The 19,726-nt window shown below is 35.1% G+C and overlaps 1 protein-coding gene across 1 annotated transcript in view; it reads right to left on the bottom strand.

Annotated features, from left to right (window-relative positions):
- Window positions 1-19,726, bottom strand: part of ARID4B (AT-rich interaction domain 4B) — a 98,666-nt gene that overhangs the window by 65,142 nt on the left and 13,798 nt on the right. Inside the window, 6 exon segments of the mRNA XM_032216036.1 lie at window positions 1-113; window positions 2,498-2,589; window positions 3,617-3,696; window positions 5,379-5,469; window positions 8,653-8,718; window positions 10,922-11,032. The exon segment at window positions 1-113 is cut by the window's left edge and continues 26 nt beyond it. Coding sequence (XP_032071927.1) covers window positions 1-113; window positions 2,498-2,589; window positions 3,617-3,696; window positions 5,379-5,469; window positions 8,653-8,718; window positions 10,922-11,032 — 553 coding nt within the window.

A 19,726-nucleotide genomic window follows, 5' to 3' on the forward strand; every position in this document is an offset into this window, starting at 1 on the left:
TTTTATCCGTACTAATAGTTTCTACACATACAACTTTTCCTAATAATTCATCAGTTTGTTTTCTGTCATCTTCATCCTCATCACTTGAAGATGAGGAAGATTCTTCTTCTGGGCTGTAAGTGAAAAGATGTCACCATTTAAATGTTTATTAAACAATTCATAGTTTTAGGATTAGTATGAAAAGTGAACTTTTGTTTAGCTATAGGCTTATGGTTTATGACTTTAGAGAAAACTGGAGGGGAGAACTATAGAATGAGTGAATAAAATAAATAAATGAATTAATTTGGTGGCTGATCCTGGAAGAATAGCTTTCCATTAACATAGTAATAGAGCATCAAAGGGCATGTTGATTCAGCCTTAATTATGATATAATACTGTAAATTATGTTATCCTGGTTTGACAATTGCCATCATAACCCTGTAGAAATTCTTCTAAGTAGGAATTATTTTCTAAGTTATCCTGATGCTGTCATTTCTATTGTACAGGATTTCATAGACTCCTTAGATGCCTTCCATCTTTTTTTGATCTGGGAATTAATTACTGTCTGTTCAATTATGTCCTTGGCACATCAATTCAAGTTTGGAATCTTCTTCTGAGTTCTAAAATCCTTTGGAAATTCTGAGATTTTTTTCTTGTTATTCAATGTCTATTTCAAATTTCAATGTCTTTACAATAATATTCTTCTACAAGCACACCTAGAAATTCTTTGTCAAGTCCCTTCTAGCATCTTTGTCTTTTTTGGCTTTGGCTTCACTTCTCTTCTTAGTAATGTACACCATTTGTTTTGACATCCGGCTTGCTTTCTTTCGCTTCTTGGTCTTTGGTAAATCTCTTTTCACATTCATCCTTAGGAACTTCTCTGACTTAAGTGTCAGTTTCCTTGTCAATGAGATGTAGGACTTCAAAGTGATTCTGGAAATTCTGTTTGAAAATGGATTACATCTAGTCAAGATCCTGGGAAATGATTGGCTTTCTTCTGCTGCTATTTTAGCTTAAATTGGTATTTGCACGTATGAAGTTTATGATCCACTCCACTGTCAATCATTGACCATGTCTTCACTGTTGTAGCTGACTTGCTCCACTTCTTTTTATCAATAATATAGCCAACCTGATTTCTGTATACTCCATATGGTAAATGATACAAGGAGTGGTATGGTAAAGACTTGTAATGTCAGTATTTGTGCATGCATGTGTGTGGTTGGGGGGAGGGGGGGAATCATTGATTCATAGAAGTTGGTAAGTCATTTTTAGAAATTGGTCAGTCTCCTACATTATTTCATTTTCTTGGACAACACTTTATTTTCTTCCTTAATATCCCAGTCATCAATCAATCACAAATGGCACATATTTTGCTTGCATATTTTGTCAATTTCATTTTGACTCATCAGCTCCTCCTAAATCTCATCAGTCTCCTCTTCTTTTGCATCAGTGTTAGACCATAAGCTTGGATAATCACTATAGTAAAGTTTAATGTATGTTAGGTCAATGATTGCATTGCAGTTAAGTCTATATTCTCTCCTGGTTATAAAAGCAATGCTATTCCTTCTCTGTTTGGTTGGTTTTTTTGGGGGGGGAGACTGGGGGGGTTTGCGCCCAGAGTGATTTTCTATGTCCAATTCTAGTCCATCTTAATTCTCTGATGCCTCAGATGTCAATGTGTGGCCAGTTTATTTTATCTTTCACTGTGTTGAGTTTTCCCATGTTATATTCAGTATATTCAGAAGTAATCAAAATCATTTTCAGCAGCTTATGGAACACACCTTCATGCTGCTTATGTTGCATGTTTCCACCATAATTCTTCACTTCAGCTTCTTATATCAGCAGCTATATAATGCTAGATGATGGGCCTCGCAAGTCAGATGACATTCAACATCCTACTGAGGTAGAGTTGTGGATCTTTTAAAGTGTTTATCATGAGGCTAGATTAAAACCTTCAGGGCATATTTTTCACCAACATCCTATGCACAGTAGTGAGAGTAATAATTTTGTGGTACTAAATACAAATAAAAGCTTATGCTTTCATATTTAATGCACCTCCAACTCCCAGCCTCCAAAAGAGGAGTATTCATTTGAATGAATGAATAGTATATTCAGAAGTGATCAAAAGCATTTTCAGCAGTTTATGGAACACGCCTTCATAACACTAACCAGTTTCCTCCTAAGTTTGTAAACAGTGGAACAGAACATCTTCCTTTCTGCCTGGTTCTCAGAAATAATGGATCATCCTTTGAATAAAGCAAGTAAGTGAACTACATAGTTCTTCCACTAAGCTTTTGCCAATCTAAACTGTAGATATAAGAGATTAATAACAACTTTTTTCCTTAATCCATTCTAAACCTTGCCTGTATTTTAAAAAAAACCCAAAAGTTGCTCCTTTTTTCCCCAGGTAACTTTCCATAGTTTCAGCTTCTACTTTGAATTATATGTTGCTTTTTTTACTCAGTTCAAATAATTTTAAAATGAAGGTAATCATGAACCAGATAAATATAAAACTTACATGTGATTAGATCTTCTTCCTCTATTAGTTTTCTTTCCGATGACAGGAGTCCCAAAATGTTCAGGATTGGTAAGAGGGAGCTGATCTAATGTCTGTTGACAAAAACATTATATTTTCTATTATTGCAGAGAATTTCACAACACATATTTGTCAGAATACGAACAAACACGTTTGTTTAAAAAAACCAAACAAAGAATAATTCAGATAATGGGCCCCATTATGAATTCAACCTGCAAGGAGCATGAAAATAGAAACAAACAGCACAATACAGAGTGTCTATAAAGAGACACTGTTTTATGGAGATCATAAATCTATCTCGAATGCCATCTTCTCCCTTCCTACCTTCAGTAAGGTAAATATCATAAAAGGGCAATGTGTTTGGAGAAGAAATCTCTATTCAGAAGGTAGAGCCAAAGCCCCACTTTCTTGTGGTCATCTTTCCCAAAGGAAGGGGTCTAGGGCAATTCACTGTGGTCAATCTGCCATAGCCATCTTGCTGTATGACAACTTGCGGTGGGACAATCCACGTGGGATAATTCCATGCAATAAATGTTAGCCACCACGATTTCTTCTGTATTATTTCCATTTTTGTCATACATCTCATCCCACATAAAATACTTTTTTGTGTGCAGGAGGGAAGATGTAGTGTAGGAGCAATCAAAATGAGGAGACTGTACATTTTAAGAATTAAAACTACAATACCTCATATTTTTTGTTTTTTAATTAAGTTAAAGGTTCCTATTATTGTAAATTATTAAGCTGTAAGTAATTATTTGTTCTTAGTATGAGTTATACAACATTGTTCTATTCTTTTAACCCCTTTTACCATAATTGAAATCTAATTATAATGTCCATTAAACACACATCTTATTGTACAAATAAATGTCTTTATCTAATTTACCTAATTTTAAAATGTATGCTACTCAAGCCACTGACACATGAACATGTGACAGTAACAGAGATTTTCTTTAACAGAATCACATATTTTTCTAGATTTCACAACTACACCCCACTACTGACAGTGAAGCACAACTTATACATTCCATTAATCAGTGGGCAAATATTAGCAGAGCATGCTTAATTTCTATAGCACAGCTAAATTAAAAAGAAAATGTTTACCTCACTTTCAGCAAAATGTCTTTCTCCTTTCAAGCAAAGTGAAGAGCGTCTAAGAGTTTTCTCATCTCCATCATCAAATACTGTTAACAATTGTAAAATGAAACACAATGTAATATTTTGTACAGTTTTTTAAAATTTCCTTAAGTTTAATTAAATTTCAATTAAAGCCTACTTGTTCCATAAATTTCACACATCAATTTTATCATGACTTCTAGCTAAAAGTAAATGTACATTTCCAAGCTATATTGACAGAGTTTCACTTAATCAGAAACACCAGAAATACTATGAAATACTATAGGCTCTAACCTAAGCAAACCTGTGCAGTGTAAGAGTCTAGCCTTTAAGAATTCTTTGTAGAAATGATTGTTCTTTTTATAGAGTATTTTACAGAGAAAATAAAAGTAAGTTGAATACAAATTATACATCAATTCTACATGTTGTAGTTGTGTCAGGAAATAATATCATAGCCACTGCTTTAATATTTTGATTGCTTTAAAAAATGGTATAGCAGAAAGCCAGAAAAAGGAAGGGGACATAGAATACAAGAGACAGAAGAATCTTAAAATTTTGATAGATAATACTTTATATTAGTTTGTGTGTATGTGAGGGAGGGAGGGAGAGAGAGAGAGAGAGAGAGAGAGAGAGAGAGAGAGAGAGAGAAACAGTACTGAACTATGATGATGGGATACATCACAACTTATTAATGGTACGTACTACCAAGTTCAATCCAGATCACATGGCTATTTTGTCCCCTTTTTAGGTAACTTCAAATGATTGCTAAGTGACCAGTCAAGAACTACCTGTATAAGAGAGCTAGTTTCATTTAGTTAAGCATCAGGGAAGAAACCAGGAGACTGTGAGTTCTAGTGCTACTTCACAAACAAAGGTATTTGGATGACCTTGGGCCAGTCTCAACTCTAGGAAGGAGGCTATGGCAAACCACTTCTGAAAAACCTTGCTAAGGAAACTGCAGGAACTAGGCCAAGCAGTGTCTGAGAATTGGATTGGACTGAATGGAATCCAATCCAATTCTCAAACACTGCTTGGCCTAGTTCCCACAGTTTCCTTAGCAAGGTTTTTCAGAAGTGTTTTGCCATAGCCTCCTTCCTAGAGTTGAGACTGGCCCAAGGTCATCCAAATACCTTTGTTTGTGAAGTAGCACTAGAACGCACGTGTGTGTGTGTGTGTGTGTGTGTATGTATATATATATATATATATATATATATATATATATATATATATATATATATATATATATATATAAAAACACACACACACACATATACATATACATATATACATACATACATACACACACACACACATACACAACTGGAATTTGTTCTAGAATTTCTAGAAGCAGCAGGGAAGATGAGATGCCCCAAAAGCATAGAATTAGTACAATATTCAGAACAATCAAAAACAAATCAGAAAAATTAGGACCAAAAAGGCCTTAATGCAACATATACCTTGAAGTTTTAAAATGTTACAAGTCAGATTCTAAATTCTATGAATTGGCAAGAAGTTATTATTTAAAGCTGTTGCACAATTCTCTTGTTTCCTATTTCTATTTGTCTTTTTATCATCATCAAGTAGATTCTGTCTCAAAACATTCATAAGTGATTGCATGTCAATGGAAATGTTATATTGAAACTAAAAGTATTCACTGAATACAAAGACCAACCCTTGGTGAATATTACAGGAGAAAGTACATTTTTTACAAACTTAATTTTTCAATTGTGTAAAAAGTAGTTTTCCTTACCTACAGTATACCAACTAGCGTCTGTCAATTTATTGATGACAGCCTCCTGATAAGTTCCATCTGGATTCCTGACTTCCACCACAGTTCCTACCTACAACAAAAACAACTTTAAAGGTTTTTAAAGAGGCACTTGGTTATGAAATACTGAACCACTTCACGTTTTATTTTATTGAATTTAGTTTTTATACTAATGTAACAGTAGCATATGAAAACCAGTTTGGTGTAGCAGTTATACCACCAGACTAGAAATCTGAGGAAACCATGAATTCCTTTCCCACCTTAGACAAGGTGACCTTGAGCCATCCACTCTTTCTCAGCCTTAAGTAGAAAATAAAGGAAAAATTGAAAATCCTACCAATGAAACTGCAGGGATTTCTCAAGGCAGTTGCCAGGAATCAATACTGAGGACACACAAACACACACCATATAAAAATGATTTTTTAAAAAGGCAAAATATGATGTGTTGAAGATTCAAAAAATTGATGGGATGGAGGGAGGGAGTAGACAACTTTATTTTCTGATTGCATATTATAGACTATTTTTATGACAATAGTTCTGTCCTTCAGGAATATATACACAAGGATAAAAAAACCACCTGAGTAGCAGACTTTGAATGCCAGCTTGAACAAGCTGCAGTTTTGCAATACGGATACTAATTTTATTTTGGACATAAAAATAATTTTATTATGATTATCTAAATTCTATTGCTAAAATGTTCTGAATAATTAAGAGTCTTACACTGATAATTCTTCAAAACAGAAGAAAAGTTATAGCAGTAACATTCCTGCTATTGAAATGTGACATATATTACTGAAATGTACCAATGCAAGGATGGCTGAAACACCCATAATACATATCTGCTTAATTTTGTCACACAAAGAACTGTATGGATAGCAATTCAAGGAGTACTATAAATAAATCCCAATGTTCAATTAAGTTATAAAGCAAAGTTAATGTATTAAGATTTGAAAATTATTTTACCCTTATTTATAGCAGTGTGAAGTAGTCTTTAAAAATTCCCATTGGAATAAGGCCAGAATGGTTCCACCACAAAACCGCGGACGACAAAATCGCGGTCGACGAAAGCGCGTATGTGACGTCATCACATCGCGACGAAAAAGATCGAAAAATGTAAAAATTAAGCGAAAACCTTACCCTAACCCCCCCAAACCTAACCCTAAACCTAACCCTAACCCTTAACCTAACCCTAAACCTAACCCTAAACCTAACGAAAAACCTAACGCTAACCCTTAACCTAACGCTAAACGTAACGCTAACGCTCTAACCCTAACCCTAACCCTTAACCTAACCCTAACCCTTAACCTAACACTTACCTTTATGTGAATCGGCTTGCTGTAATGTAATTTTTATTTCAATTTTTCGATCTTTTTCGTCGCGTTGTGATGACGTCACATACGCGATTTCGTCGACCGCGCTTTTGTGGAACACGGTTTTGACGGGTCACGGCCAGAATTTATAAAATAATCATTGATCAGCCTGTTCAAATTATTTGTAAAAATATTGTTTCTAAAAAAATCTATTTTCATGTACAGTGATGCGCTTTATATTACTTCCTTACTGCCAGCAGATGGTGAAAAAGAGTTGATGTCAAAATGGCTTACTAAAATAGTATGTAAAACAAAAAGCAGACAAGCTTATTAGTACTTAGGGTTAAAAGTCTGAAAGAGTGTGCAATATAGTTTCAATTTCTCTGCATATCAAAAAAGATCGAAGAGAACATCTCTAATCACTATAAAAGACTTATTTTGGGCAAGAAAGAAAAGAAAGCACCAATTATTTTTAAAATGTTCAATTTAATATTCATGTATTCATTTTTATTAACATCATCTTTCCTTTCTTTCTAGTTTTATATTTTCTATGAGTACAAAGGTAAGGATCAATTAATATTCTAGCCAACGAAAGGAAACTATTTTCTCTCCATCGTAGGAGACGGGTTTTCCATAGATTTGTGCAAAAGCTATTTGCTATTGGCAGCTCTATTTTCAGTCAATTTCCTAATTAGCATGGAATATGCTAGAGTTGTTACATTTTGGATTGATAACTCCATTGAGCTATCCAACATATCCAACATTCTTTCTATTAGTTGGTTGTAGGCAATCCAATCCTATCAGTTCATTTGTTGACTTTTTTGCCCAATGTATATCACATTATATTTACTTAAATGAACTGAATTGCATTTTCCACTTGACTGACCATTTATTCAGTTTAAACAGACCCTTCTACATCTTTTTGCAATCACGTTTGATTTTCATTACCTCAAATCATTTGGTATCATCTGCAAATTTTGCCAATTCATTGCTTACTACTACATTAAAATAATTTATGAAGCTATTCCTGTTATTCCTATTATTTGCTTTCTGTTGTTTACTCAGCTAGCAAGTCATAAAAAGACAGATTTTCTTGGTCTATGACCATTGGGTTTACTTAAGAGCGTTTGATGAGTAACTCTATCAAAGCTTTGTTATATGCTACTGACACCAGTCACCTGACTGGTGATTCTCTCAAAAAAGTCTAGAATTTTTTTTTATTTTTTTTGCAGATTTTCTTTTACTAGGAATTTTCCTGTATGTGCTTAGTTGTTGTTGTTTTTTTCTGTGAAACTGATGAGCTCTGTGGTTGGCACTTGTGAAAAAGAGATGAGTATTTCTTTCATACAACAATAGCACTTCTTCCAGCCATGTTTTATATCAAGTCTGTAAGAAATGTAATCCAGAGATGGGGATGTGTGGCAGATTGAAGCCAAAGATTCTGAGAGCTACATGCAGCCTGAAGTTCACTGGCTGCACACTGGTCATCTCAATATATCTTTAATAAAAATATACAGACTGCTAAATGAATTCCAAGGAGCCTTATATGTAGATAATGATACTTTCACAAATATTTAGCAGAAAATGTTGCCTGATCCCCCCCAAAATATTGAATTTATATATCTACCCAGAGTCACTTATTTGAGATGGGCAACTATATAAATTGAATAAATAAATGAATGTACATTACATATTTTTCTGTACTATTCACTACACAGAAAACAATAAAATCTTACCAAAGAATAGACTCTTAAATTCTACAACACACAGCATTAGTTTGCAAATTACATTTCAGTGTTTTTAAATAACAAATGTTTCTATTCAGAGGATGTCAAACACTTGATAATGTCAAGTGTTGAACTGTTCAATTCTAATATATTTCAACTACGCTCTAAATTTTCCAAGAATTATTCTTTTTTTTTTCAGCAATAATTCAAATATATTACCTTTAAAGGGCCTTTTATGTGATCATCCTGAACTTCTAAAGTTGATGAATCATGCCTAAATGTTACCTAGAAAACAAAATTGTAGACATATTTAAAACAATATAAGAATGGTTATCATATTTCTGAACCTGAGTTAAACCTATTTGCAGTAGTTTATGCTACTGAGGTTCAAATGAAACTCACAATGTCCATGTTTTTTCATTTGTTACCAATTTTCTCTTGTAGTGGAACAACTAGATTGTAATAGTATTAATTACACATTTATAAAGATCAGTTGATTTAATATCCTTCTCCACTTTATAAAGGAACACAAGGATATAGATGCAGACACAGGAAACATTTCTTTAAATCTCTGCATCTATCTTCCAACAGTAAGTTAGGTTAGGTAATTAAATTATTTTGAACAAGTAACTCTCAGACCAACCTAACCATTACTGTTGGAAGACAGATGTTTCTCTGAGACTTTAAAAACATATAAATCCAATTATTAACAATATCATTAAGTTACAATTATACCAGTAGTTCATAGCATCAACTATTCTTTCATCTTCATTCTCTACAACTTTCTTTTGCCTTGCTTACAAAATATGTGAAATATAGATGTAAGCAAAATTCTGTGGTTCCAACTTAACCACATAGCCACAGCAAGGTAAAATAAAATCAAACTGTTCACATCAATTTATCATTCTCTAAACCATATGGATAGAAAACAATTAGGATGTAGATGCAAAGAGATATGAGTATTCCCCTATCAATAAGCATTTCTAATTGTTACTCTAAAAATATAGTGTCTGGGGAATACTCAGGCCCTTAAAAACTCCACTTTTTTAATTAAAAAAAAACCTGGAAGCCAATGAACTAAGTAGGAAATAGTCAGATTTCACTATCTCTGGTAAAATAACACCAAAAATTGCTACAAGACAAAGATTAAATACTATTCCATTGATACATGTAGTGTCAATGGAAGGTCAGTACATGGAGTGAAGTCCAATTCGAGCATCAATAAAATGAACCCTAAAGTCTTCAAGTTTGCTTGGGGGAATTTCTGGATCAGATTTTAAGATTATGTTAAAAGGAGTTTCATGAGGTGGAGCCAAAAATTCCTGAAACAGCAATCTAAATATAGCCCTAAGGATCTTAAAGATTAAGATCACAAAGGCTATTATTCTTACTGAGAGTAGGTACAAATTGGCTAGTGATAAGTGTGCACATTTAATTTTTGTGTGTGATAGCTCAAATTAGCTTCCCATAATTGGAAAAAGCAAGAAGAAGAAGAAGAAAGTTTGCTTTAACACAACTGATAACAAGAATATTTGAAAACAAGAGAGAGCTTACTTCAAAGTATGCCAAATCTGAGATTTTTGAAGGTGAGATTGATTTTTGTTTTGGCCAAAAGGTCTAATTATTTTGTCCTACTTGGATTACAGATACTTAATTAAGAAATTGATCACATTAAGCAATTCTTGCTTTCAATCTTGCAAACAGGATTACAATCCATATGTTACTTATTCAAGAGTAAATGGAAATAGGTCCTAGCCAGATAGCAAACACAATATTTGAAACAATAAATATTTGGATTTATGGAAACAACTGACTCAACTTCTCTTATGCAAGCCTATGTAAAATAAGTGGATTTTCTGCAACTGCATGCAGACTATAGATTAGAAAGCCAGTATTTTAAGAGTATCATATAAAAGCTACGGTGGCGCAGTGGTTAGAGTGCAATATTGCAGGCTAATTCAGATGATCACTGGCTGCCAGCAGTTTGGCAGATCAAATCTCACCAGGCTCAAGGTTGACTCAGTCTTCCATCCTTCCAAGGTTGGTAAAATGAGGACCCAGATTGTTGGGGGCAATATGCTGACTCTGTAAACCGCTTAGAGGGCTGTAAAGCACTATATAAGTTCAAGTGCTATTGCAAAGTGCTATTGCAATCATAATTAGAAGGATTCAGAAAGTTGCTATTATATGGGAATGCATGCACATACAATCATACAGTGCTGTTCCTTTTATCCAGATTCATTATATTAATGTTATAGGCAAATTTAGCAGAAATAATTACTAAATTTCTATCCAAACTCTAATGTTCTTTATTTTTTATATGCCTTCAATTGCTATGAGCCTAGCTAATCAAATGAAAGAAAAAGTGTAGACTGACAAACATTTACTCTGATGGAAAATAGGTACAAGAGATTACTACTCAAAAGTTCTTTAGATATGTATTCTACATATACCTAAAATGAATTTTAAAATGCATGTATATACATACCTTGACTTTAACCAGTCTTTTTGCTGTTTTTATCTTGGCTTCACAAAAGGCACCTCTATATTTTGCACTCACATCAGTGCCTACTGTCAAATATGGCGGTTCATCAAGGGCCTAGGAAAGAAGTGGAAGTGGGCTTTTAACCTTTTCTGGAATTTCTGACTTATTCAAACTGGAGTCTTACGTCACTGTGAGTCAGGTTTTGTTTTAATAATTATTTATTAAATCACAATAACTGAATTCATAAAGCACTCTTAAACCACTTGATTTATGTAACACATTAAGACAAAACAAAATAAGCAAGTGTTGTGAACCCAGTTTAGACAAGTCCTTTAAAAAGTACAAAACTATCTTAAAAATAACATTAACATTAAATTTTAGCCCAAGCTTCTTCCAAAACATTTATCTATCGGAACAATTAAATTCTTTGTAATTTCATAAATATTAAAATGTGAATCTTTTTTTTAAAGAAACAAGACTGAACCACTTTATTCTAGTGGATACAATCAAATGTTCATTCTATTAAATAGAATGACAAAATCCTTTTGGAAAATATTTTTCATTTTCTATATATTTCAAGAACAAATATGCATTACATATATGAAATTGATAGAAGAAAGCAAAAGGGGAGGGGTGTCCTGCATTTACCAAAGTGAATTGTTCAAAATGAGACACTAGTTTAAGCTAATCTTCAGTGTAAAAGTTATCATAGACTGGAAACTCCAAATGCAGGAGTGAAAAATAACTGTCTTTGAAGATTATGTGTTTCACCCAGGAACACCTAGAATAGTTGCACAACTTCAATCTGAGGACAAACAGTCTGCTGCAATAAATTTCTGAAGTTTCTGTCTCACCTCTGCAAGTTCAGTAGGTCCTTGAGAAGCCAGTTTTCAATCTTAATATCATGGGTCTAGAACAAGACTGTGAAACTCACGGCCCTTGAGCTGGATGCATCACGCACTGTCCATGCCTATGTCCAGTTTAGTGAAGGGGAGGGAGTCCCGATACGTCACATGACACCGACGTGACGACATGAGTTTGACATCCCTGGTCTAGAATATGATATCAATCTGATATCAGTTTTCCTGATATCAATAAACTACAATTCTCAATATCCCTCACTATTTCTGGGACAAAGGAGCTATAATTGGGATCCCACACTAATAACTGAATCCTGTTGTCTCTATGCAAACCTCAAACTGTACTTTTCAGCAAGTCATAGCTTCAAGTGTTGTATCAACATAGCCCTTAAATATTGGAAATTATGAAACTCTTAAGATGAACATATTATTGTACTTGTATGACTTCACAAAGGCATAGAAAAAATCTTTGTTCCCCTCTGAAATAACCCTGCATTCAGTGACCAATAACAGCAGCACTTGCGTAATTTATTATTGTGAAAGTAGTTGTTTTACTTTCGACAAGAATTTGTGTGTGCGCATGCATGCACACAGATATCCACACTGCTGAATACAGAAATCTCTGTATGCATGTCATCTTTTTTTAATCATTAAAACAACTGCATCCTTTCCCAGCTTGTTTCTGCATGCATGGCTGCTCAGCTGGGAAAAAGCTGCTTGCTTTAATGATTTAAAAATAAGTGCTTTGTATGCACAACTGCAGGTTGCAAAGTACTTATTTCAAAGGATATTCATAACTCTAAAAATCACCACCTTCTCATATATGGACAGGTAGCTAACAGAAGATTGACTTTTGAGTTCATACATCATATTGGGATAAGGGATTTCAATCATTTCCACCTTGAATCATTTTTCCCATTATAAATCTATTCATTATTCCTCAGAGTAAGGGTGCATTTTGCCAAGTACCACATATTGTCTCAGAATCAAAACCTAAACCCTTGCTGATTGATATTTTTTAAATAAGCTGAAAATCCACCTCTATTTTGGTTTTCAGCCAGATATTTTTTAATCTAGTTTCTTGTTTATAGTTAAAACATATTTTTAAATAACATTCATTTGAATAGCTATCATTTTAGACCAAAGTTGTGTCATAAAAAAGAAATAACTGAAAATAAAAATACTATTAAACACAAAATCAATCTAGCAAGTTTCCAGCTGTTTTAGATTACAGCTCTCGTAATCGACTATATTTCATGTTGGATGGAGTTTATAGCAGTGTTTTTCAACCTTTTTTGTGCAAAGGCACACTTTTTTCATGAAAAAAATCACGAGGCACACCACCATTAGAAAATGTTAAAAAAATTTAACTCTGTGCCTATATTGACTATATATAAAGTAATTTTCCCACGGCACACCTTACACTATGTCACGGCACACTAGTGTGCCGCGGCACAGTGGTTGAAAAACACTGGTTTATAGAATGCAATGTAAACACGAGTAGGCACTAGGTTACTCACTCCTAGGCTCCTGGATCCACTACACTTTTCCATAATTGTTATTAGGTCTAACAATGTAACTTGGTGAGACGATATGAATGAATTTTTAGCTTTTAAATTTTTAATGAAATTGTAATGAGATCTTAACAACAAATATATATGGAAAATGCTAAATACACTATTGAAGTATTATTTCTTCAACAGTTTTGTATGCATTTCAATAACTGAAATATGTAAGATATACTATATATCTGGGATGGCGAACCTATGGCATGCGGAGCCATTTGTCAAGGCACTTGAGGCATTGCCCTTGTGAGCTGGCTAGCGCGCATGTGCGTATTGGCCAGCTGAGTTCAGCCTTTTTTAAAACCATTTTTCACTCCCTAGGCTCCAGAGGCTTTATAGAAGCCTGGGGAGGGCGAAAACAGCCTCCACCCCCCCGGAGGCCTTCAGGAGCTTCCCTGAAGCCTCCGGAGTGCAAAGAAACAGCCCTATGGGCAAACTGGAAGTTCGGGAACAGAACTTGGTCGTTTTTCGTCCTCCGGAGCCTTCAGGGACCTTCAGGAGGCTTTCCTGAAGGCTCCAGAGGACTAAAAATGACAGTTGATCCACGCCTCTATGCTCTACCCTTGACTTCCAGTTTCATCGAAGTGAGCTCAATGAGTTGTTGGGGCCCTAGGGAGTCTGGGCGGGAAGGCGAGGTGAGGCTGAAAGGGGAGGGGTGAATAGAGGCCAGCAAGGTGCCCCGCAACGTGAGTGACATCAAGTTGGCCACGCCCATCCAGTCACATGACCACCTAGCCATGGCCACCCACCAAGTCATTAGGCAGATCATATCAGTGGTCCGTAGGATTTAAAATTATGAATTTAGTGGCCCCAGTGGGGGGCCCTGATCTAAAACAAAGTACTTGATCATCACATTTCTACTACATACTACAAACTATAGTAGCTTTACACTAAATAAACATGTCCAGCATTTATTAAGAAAAAGTATCAAAATCATTATAAAACCCCTGTAATGCAAGGACTCGGGAGACCAAGATGCACTGAAATAAACCTATTTCTAAGTACACATCCATATAATTTTGCATTATAAAGCATTAAGCCAAAGTAAGAATAAAGTATGTGGTAAATTCAGCCACAATTTTAGCTTTTCTTCTCTCCTCCCTCCCTGCCCCGAATTACTGGAGTGTCAAATGAGATTGCCGAAATGGGTGAGAGACAAGCATGAAAACAATGAGGAAAACAAGACCTCTAAATGCTATAAACAGCATAGAAAGTATCTCTTTACCTGAATTTTAGAAATAGCAAAGTTCCACAAGAGTCACTAAAGGCATTTTAAGGAAATATTTTACTACAGATTATATCGCTTGGAAGAAAAATGCAAAACATAACTGTGCATGTGTGTGTGTGATTCAAAATAAAGATTTGATTTAATAATTCTTTTAAAATGTCATAGCAGAATTTCAGGTGTGTGTTAAAATTTATCACTTTATTGCTTGCATTCTTTCTGGACATTTGTGACCTCTGTGAAAAATTTTAAAAACGTATTTTTAGAATTTTGGAAAAACTGAATTTAAGAATGTCTTGTATGTGGGTAATGTATAACTGATAGTGTAAAATAAAATAAAGGACCACCTTTTTATCATAGCGCAGTGTAATTTATTTTAAAAACTAATCGCCAAATATAATATAATGAAATATAATGAATATAATGAAAATACGTTGGACAAAAATGTAGCATATGCTTCAACCCACTGTAAACTCCGAAATCTACCAAAACAATTTATCAACAATTAATATGCAAGCATCATGTTGCATGATGGACTAGTATGCATATATGTGAATGACAGTTCTCCGGGTTCAATATGTTCAAACCTGTGATATAAACTAATAATTAAATCTGAATATTTGGTGGAAAAAATAATAAATACAAAATATATACTTATATGATTAAAAATATGAGTCTGTTCCCGAACTTCCGGTTTGCCCATAGGGCTGTTTTTTTTGCACTCCGGAGGCTTCAGGGAAGCATTAATTGTTGATAAATTGTTTTGGTAGATTTCGGAGTTTGGTACATTTCCTACAAAGATCAATGTGGTTACTTGAGAGTTGATCATTTTAATTTTTTCCACTGTGGTGTTGTCTAAATCTTTTCCCAGCCCATTAATTTTAACAGCAATATCCTTCACATGTCTACAGGAGACAAAAGAAATGTCAGAAGAGCTACTCATATCATTCACCTTATATTTCAAGTAAATTAATGTCTTTCTACTAAACCTAGCCACTAGTTTAGGTTTTCACAAAACAGAGAACTATGGCTGTATCAGGTAAGCCTAGAATAAGTCACTGTTTCAGGCTCTGATTAAGATGAGGTAGAAGTTTTATTCTTTCCAACAGAATTCTGAAAAGAAATTCTGTAAAGGAACTCAAGAATCTGTCTAGATGTTTCCTTCTATAATAGCAAGATAATTGTATTAAAACTGAATTGGTTGGAACCAAATATAGTATGGGAGAATAACTCAACCAATGAAAATTGGGCATATCAGGTCAAGGATTATAAAGAAAAAAAATGTCTCAAATTCAATGTATTCCTAGAAATAAAGCAGCTGGGCATCTACTTAGAACTGACTGAAGCTGGAGGGATATGACTCCCTATATAGAGGGTTCTATGACTCCCTTAACTACGGGTATAACTGCATTATTTCTACCTTTAAATAAATATGCAAGAAAGGTGAGCAGATGGACAAGTTTGACAGTAGATTATCCAGCTAAATTATTCAAATTGAAAATATTCATTCCCAACTAGTGTCACTTCAAACCCTAATGAGAATCAAAACAAGAAATTCAGCAACTAATCGTTATTTGCCATCACTTTATCACATCTCACTAGACTTTCAGTAGGCAAAAATTCAATATGAACTAAATCAAGAATGCATCCTATTGTCAATATCACACAGCCCCACTTTCCATCTGGAATTACTTTTGATAACAGGATCCTTAATGATAATTTTTTACAGCAGGGGTCTCCAAATTTGGCAAATTGGTATGGCTAGCTGAGGAATTCTGGGAGTTGAAGTCCACAAGTTGCCAAATTTGGAGAACCTTGTTTAACAGAACTTAAGTGTATAGTGAAAGCTTGATTTGGGGACCTTGATATAGCAAATGTAGATGCAGTGGGCAAAATCCTCGTTGTATTTATAGCATTTTAAATCATTTGTAATATGACACAAATATGGATGACATATTCTCAGCTTAAAGGAGAACACCCACCCCTCCTTTTAATCATGATCCCATTGTATATAATTTTCTGTCTGAACGTCACTCTGTAGAAAACTTTAGATAAAATGCTAAACTATGAATAATAAATCAGAATGGCTATGATTTGCAAAAAATGCTAAGCCAAAATAAACAAGTACACATGGTAATTCAAGATAATAGCCCAGCTCATATAACATGCAAAGACATAATGTGTTTCGTTTAATCTGGGGTTAGCCAATGTGGTTTGTAAAAATATAGTTCAACAAGTTTTTGTGCTTTCACATATATGCTAATGCAAACCTGTTATATCATTTGTGGTTAATTTCTGTCATTTTCATTAAAAACAATTAATTTATATTTAATGTTGGAATATCATGCATTGGAGGGTGTCATATATATCAATCCAGGTTATGTAGCAATCCTCAAATGTTTTAATGTAGTAATACATATGAAAGAAGAATGGAAAATGTTCATTCAAAGAAATTCTAATTTTCTTAGCTCATATGCAACACAGAAACATAAATTACCACAATAACTCAATAGTTTACATGCAGCCCTAATCCATACCTGGCACTAACCAGGGCTTATTGAAAACTCATAATCATGATTTATATATCGTCATAAAAAGCCAAAAATTAGTGCTTTGTGAAATACACTATTCCAATTAATAACTGAAATTCAAAAGGGGCTGTTTATCAAAATAGGATATCATGTTAATCCAGGATTTTAATTATCAAGATATTGCTGTTTATAAGCCATGGTTTATGCGATGTAAGGAAATATAGCAAACTCTGGTTAATTCAATAAAACTCAGTGAAGCAAATGATGGCTTAGCACTCCATATTCCAAAATTCTGTTCCCAATGACTTGGAAGATTCCAAGAAAAGGGCAGAATGTTCCATTGCTTGAGATCAAATTATTTATTATTACATATTGTCCAATGCAGAAATCCTGCATTCTACTTTATTCTCTGCAGAACTAGTAGAGCCCTAGGTGCACTGGTAGTATCTATAGTACTGCCAAGCTTATCAGCATATATACCTGTAGCTGTTTCTCCAACTGCTCTTAACTCCTTATGGCTACAGCCTACTCATTAGTTTACAAGTATGTCTACTGCTCAGAAAAAAAGGGAACTATACCAGAATGGTAAGAGAGTTTTAAAATGAGATGCTTCACTAGTTTGCCTTCAGGTGAATGGATACTTTAGGACTGGCCATACTCATCAAAATGTAACAGATATTTGGTCTACAGATCAGCCTCCCAATGGCAACCATCCTTCCCACAAAATGTGTTCTCAAAATTCAAAATGTGCCATCAGAAGACATAGTGCCTTATTTTCTGAAGGGTAATAATATGACTCGGGGAATTGCAAACTTTATTTGCAATTTATATGACTTTGATTTATATGACTTTATTCATATTAAGAAATTGGAAAAGTTATAAAATTAATTCAAAAGAGCAACATCCAGCAGTCATCACACTATGACACTATGCTTAAAGTTTCGTTTATAATAAATATTTCTTAATTTCTATAAAATGTTTTGGACCTGTAGTTACATTATGATTAGTGTTGGCATACAGTCACAGCTGAGATTGAGACTGATATAAATTGGTGCTGTCATAAATCCAAGATATTGCATGACATGGACTTAAAATGGCAATCCTGGCATTCCCCCCATTGTGATCACTAACTGAAAATCACGGGTCATTACTTGACTATCTACCCCAACTGAAGCTATTCTGAGCTTGATCCTTCCCAGTCCTGAGCCACAAAAAGGTAAGGTACTGTCTCCAACTCCCCCAAACTCTTCCCTTTGGCTGTCTTGAACCCTGCCTTGTGGTGTGGTAAGCAGCCTCAGAACTATGCGCCCCCAGGAAGCCTTAACCACCTCAGCTTGCCCAACAAGTGTCATCAAGTACTCAATTGCCTTTTCTCTTACTTCCTGAAAGTGATCTTTTGTCTTTGCATCCAGCTGAAGCAAAAGCACCCTACTGCCTGTGCTGCTGCCTTTTCAGACAGTGCCACTATGCTACTCCAAGTGCTTCAGCTTCTTTGGCTTCCTGTATATGGCTCACCAGTAAAACAGCACCAAGCCACAAAGTCCACTAAGTTCCAGCAGGCATTCATTTCCTCAGCTGTCTTCTCTCTTAACTTCCGTGCATCAACATTTGGCACCCAACTGCCATGGCCAAACTAGAAGTGACTCGCTGCCCTTGTTGTCTCTTTTTTAGATCTGGCTTCTCTGGTGAATGTTTTCTATATGTGACTCCCTAAGCACCATTTTCCAGTTTCTGAAGACAGCACAGTTTTACAAAGACAGCACTCTTAGAGAACCACAGGTGGGAAAATGTTCATCGGAGAAAATAGGTCAAAAAATGAGACAGCAAAGACAGTGAGGCACTTCTGCTGCACCTGCTAGGTGTAAAAGGCAAAAGGTTGGTGCAGGAAAGTGAGAAAGAAGGCAGCTGGGCAAATGGATGCTTGCTGGTGTTTGTTGGGTCAGCTGAGGCTCAGTGGTGTATGGCAAGCAGCCGCAGAGGCGCATCATTATGGTGCTGCTGCTTACTGCCCTGCAAGGCAGAGTGCAGGCAACCAGAAAGAATATACATAGGGGAGGAGAGATAGATAGAAAGCAGAAGTTGAAGTGCCCGTTCAGTTACAAGTGCAGGTGAGCTGCCAAGTGCCTGAATTTTGTTTATTTTGCCAGTCAAGTTGAGATGTGCCGGAACTTTGGTCACAAATGCCCAAAATTTGAGTACTACCTGTAACAATGAAACTCCTCACAACTTAGTGTTCAGCAGGTGTTTACTATTTTTCACATGTTTGGGAAGACTACTGTACTGACATATATTCACAATACTTGTTCTGACCTAGGTTCCCAAGAGCATGAAAGCAAACTTCTGGTCCCGACAAAACCCCTTTTTATGAATTGCCTAGGAATTCTGCTAATTAATATACAGCAAAGTATTTCAAGAGAGGATTTGCAGTCACAGACCTTATCTGACGTAGAGAGCTGCCAGGCCGATATCTGCAAATGTGGCAAGGAGTCTTGGAGAATCACAGGTCACTTAAGCGAACTAATTGTCTCCTGCAACTCCACTACCCTTTTATGCCTCTTTTATTTCCTCTGGGAGGGGCCATTTATCATTCACTTCTGGCCTTACTCCCAAGTCGATCCCTGTTCTTT

Source organism: Thamnophis elegans, chromosome 4 (genome assembly GCF_009769535.1).
Source record: "Thamnophis elegans isolate rThaEle1 chromosome 4, rThaEle1.pri, whole genome shotgun sequence".
Taxonomy (NCBI): Eukaryota; Metazoa; Chordata; class Lepidosauria; order Squamata; family Colubridae; genus Thamnophis; species Thamnophis elegans.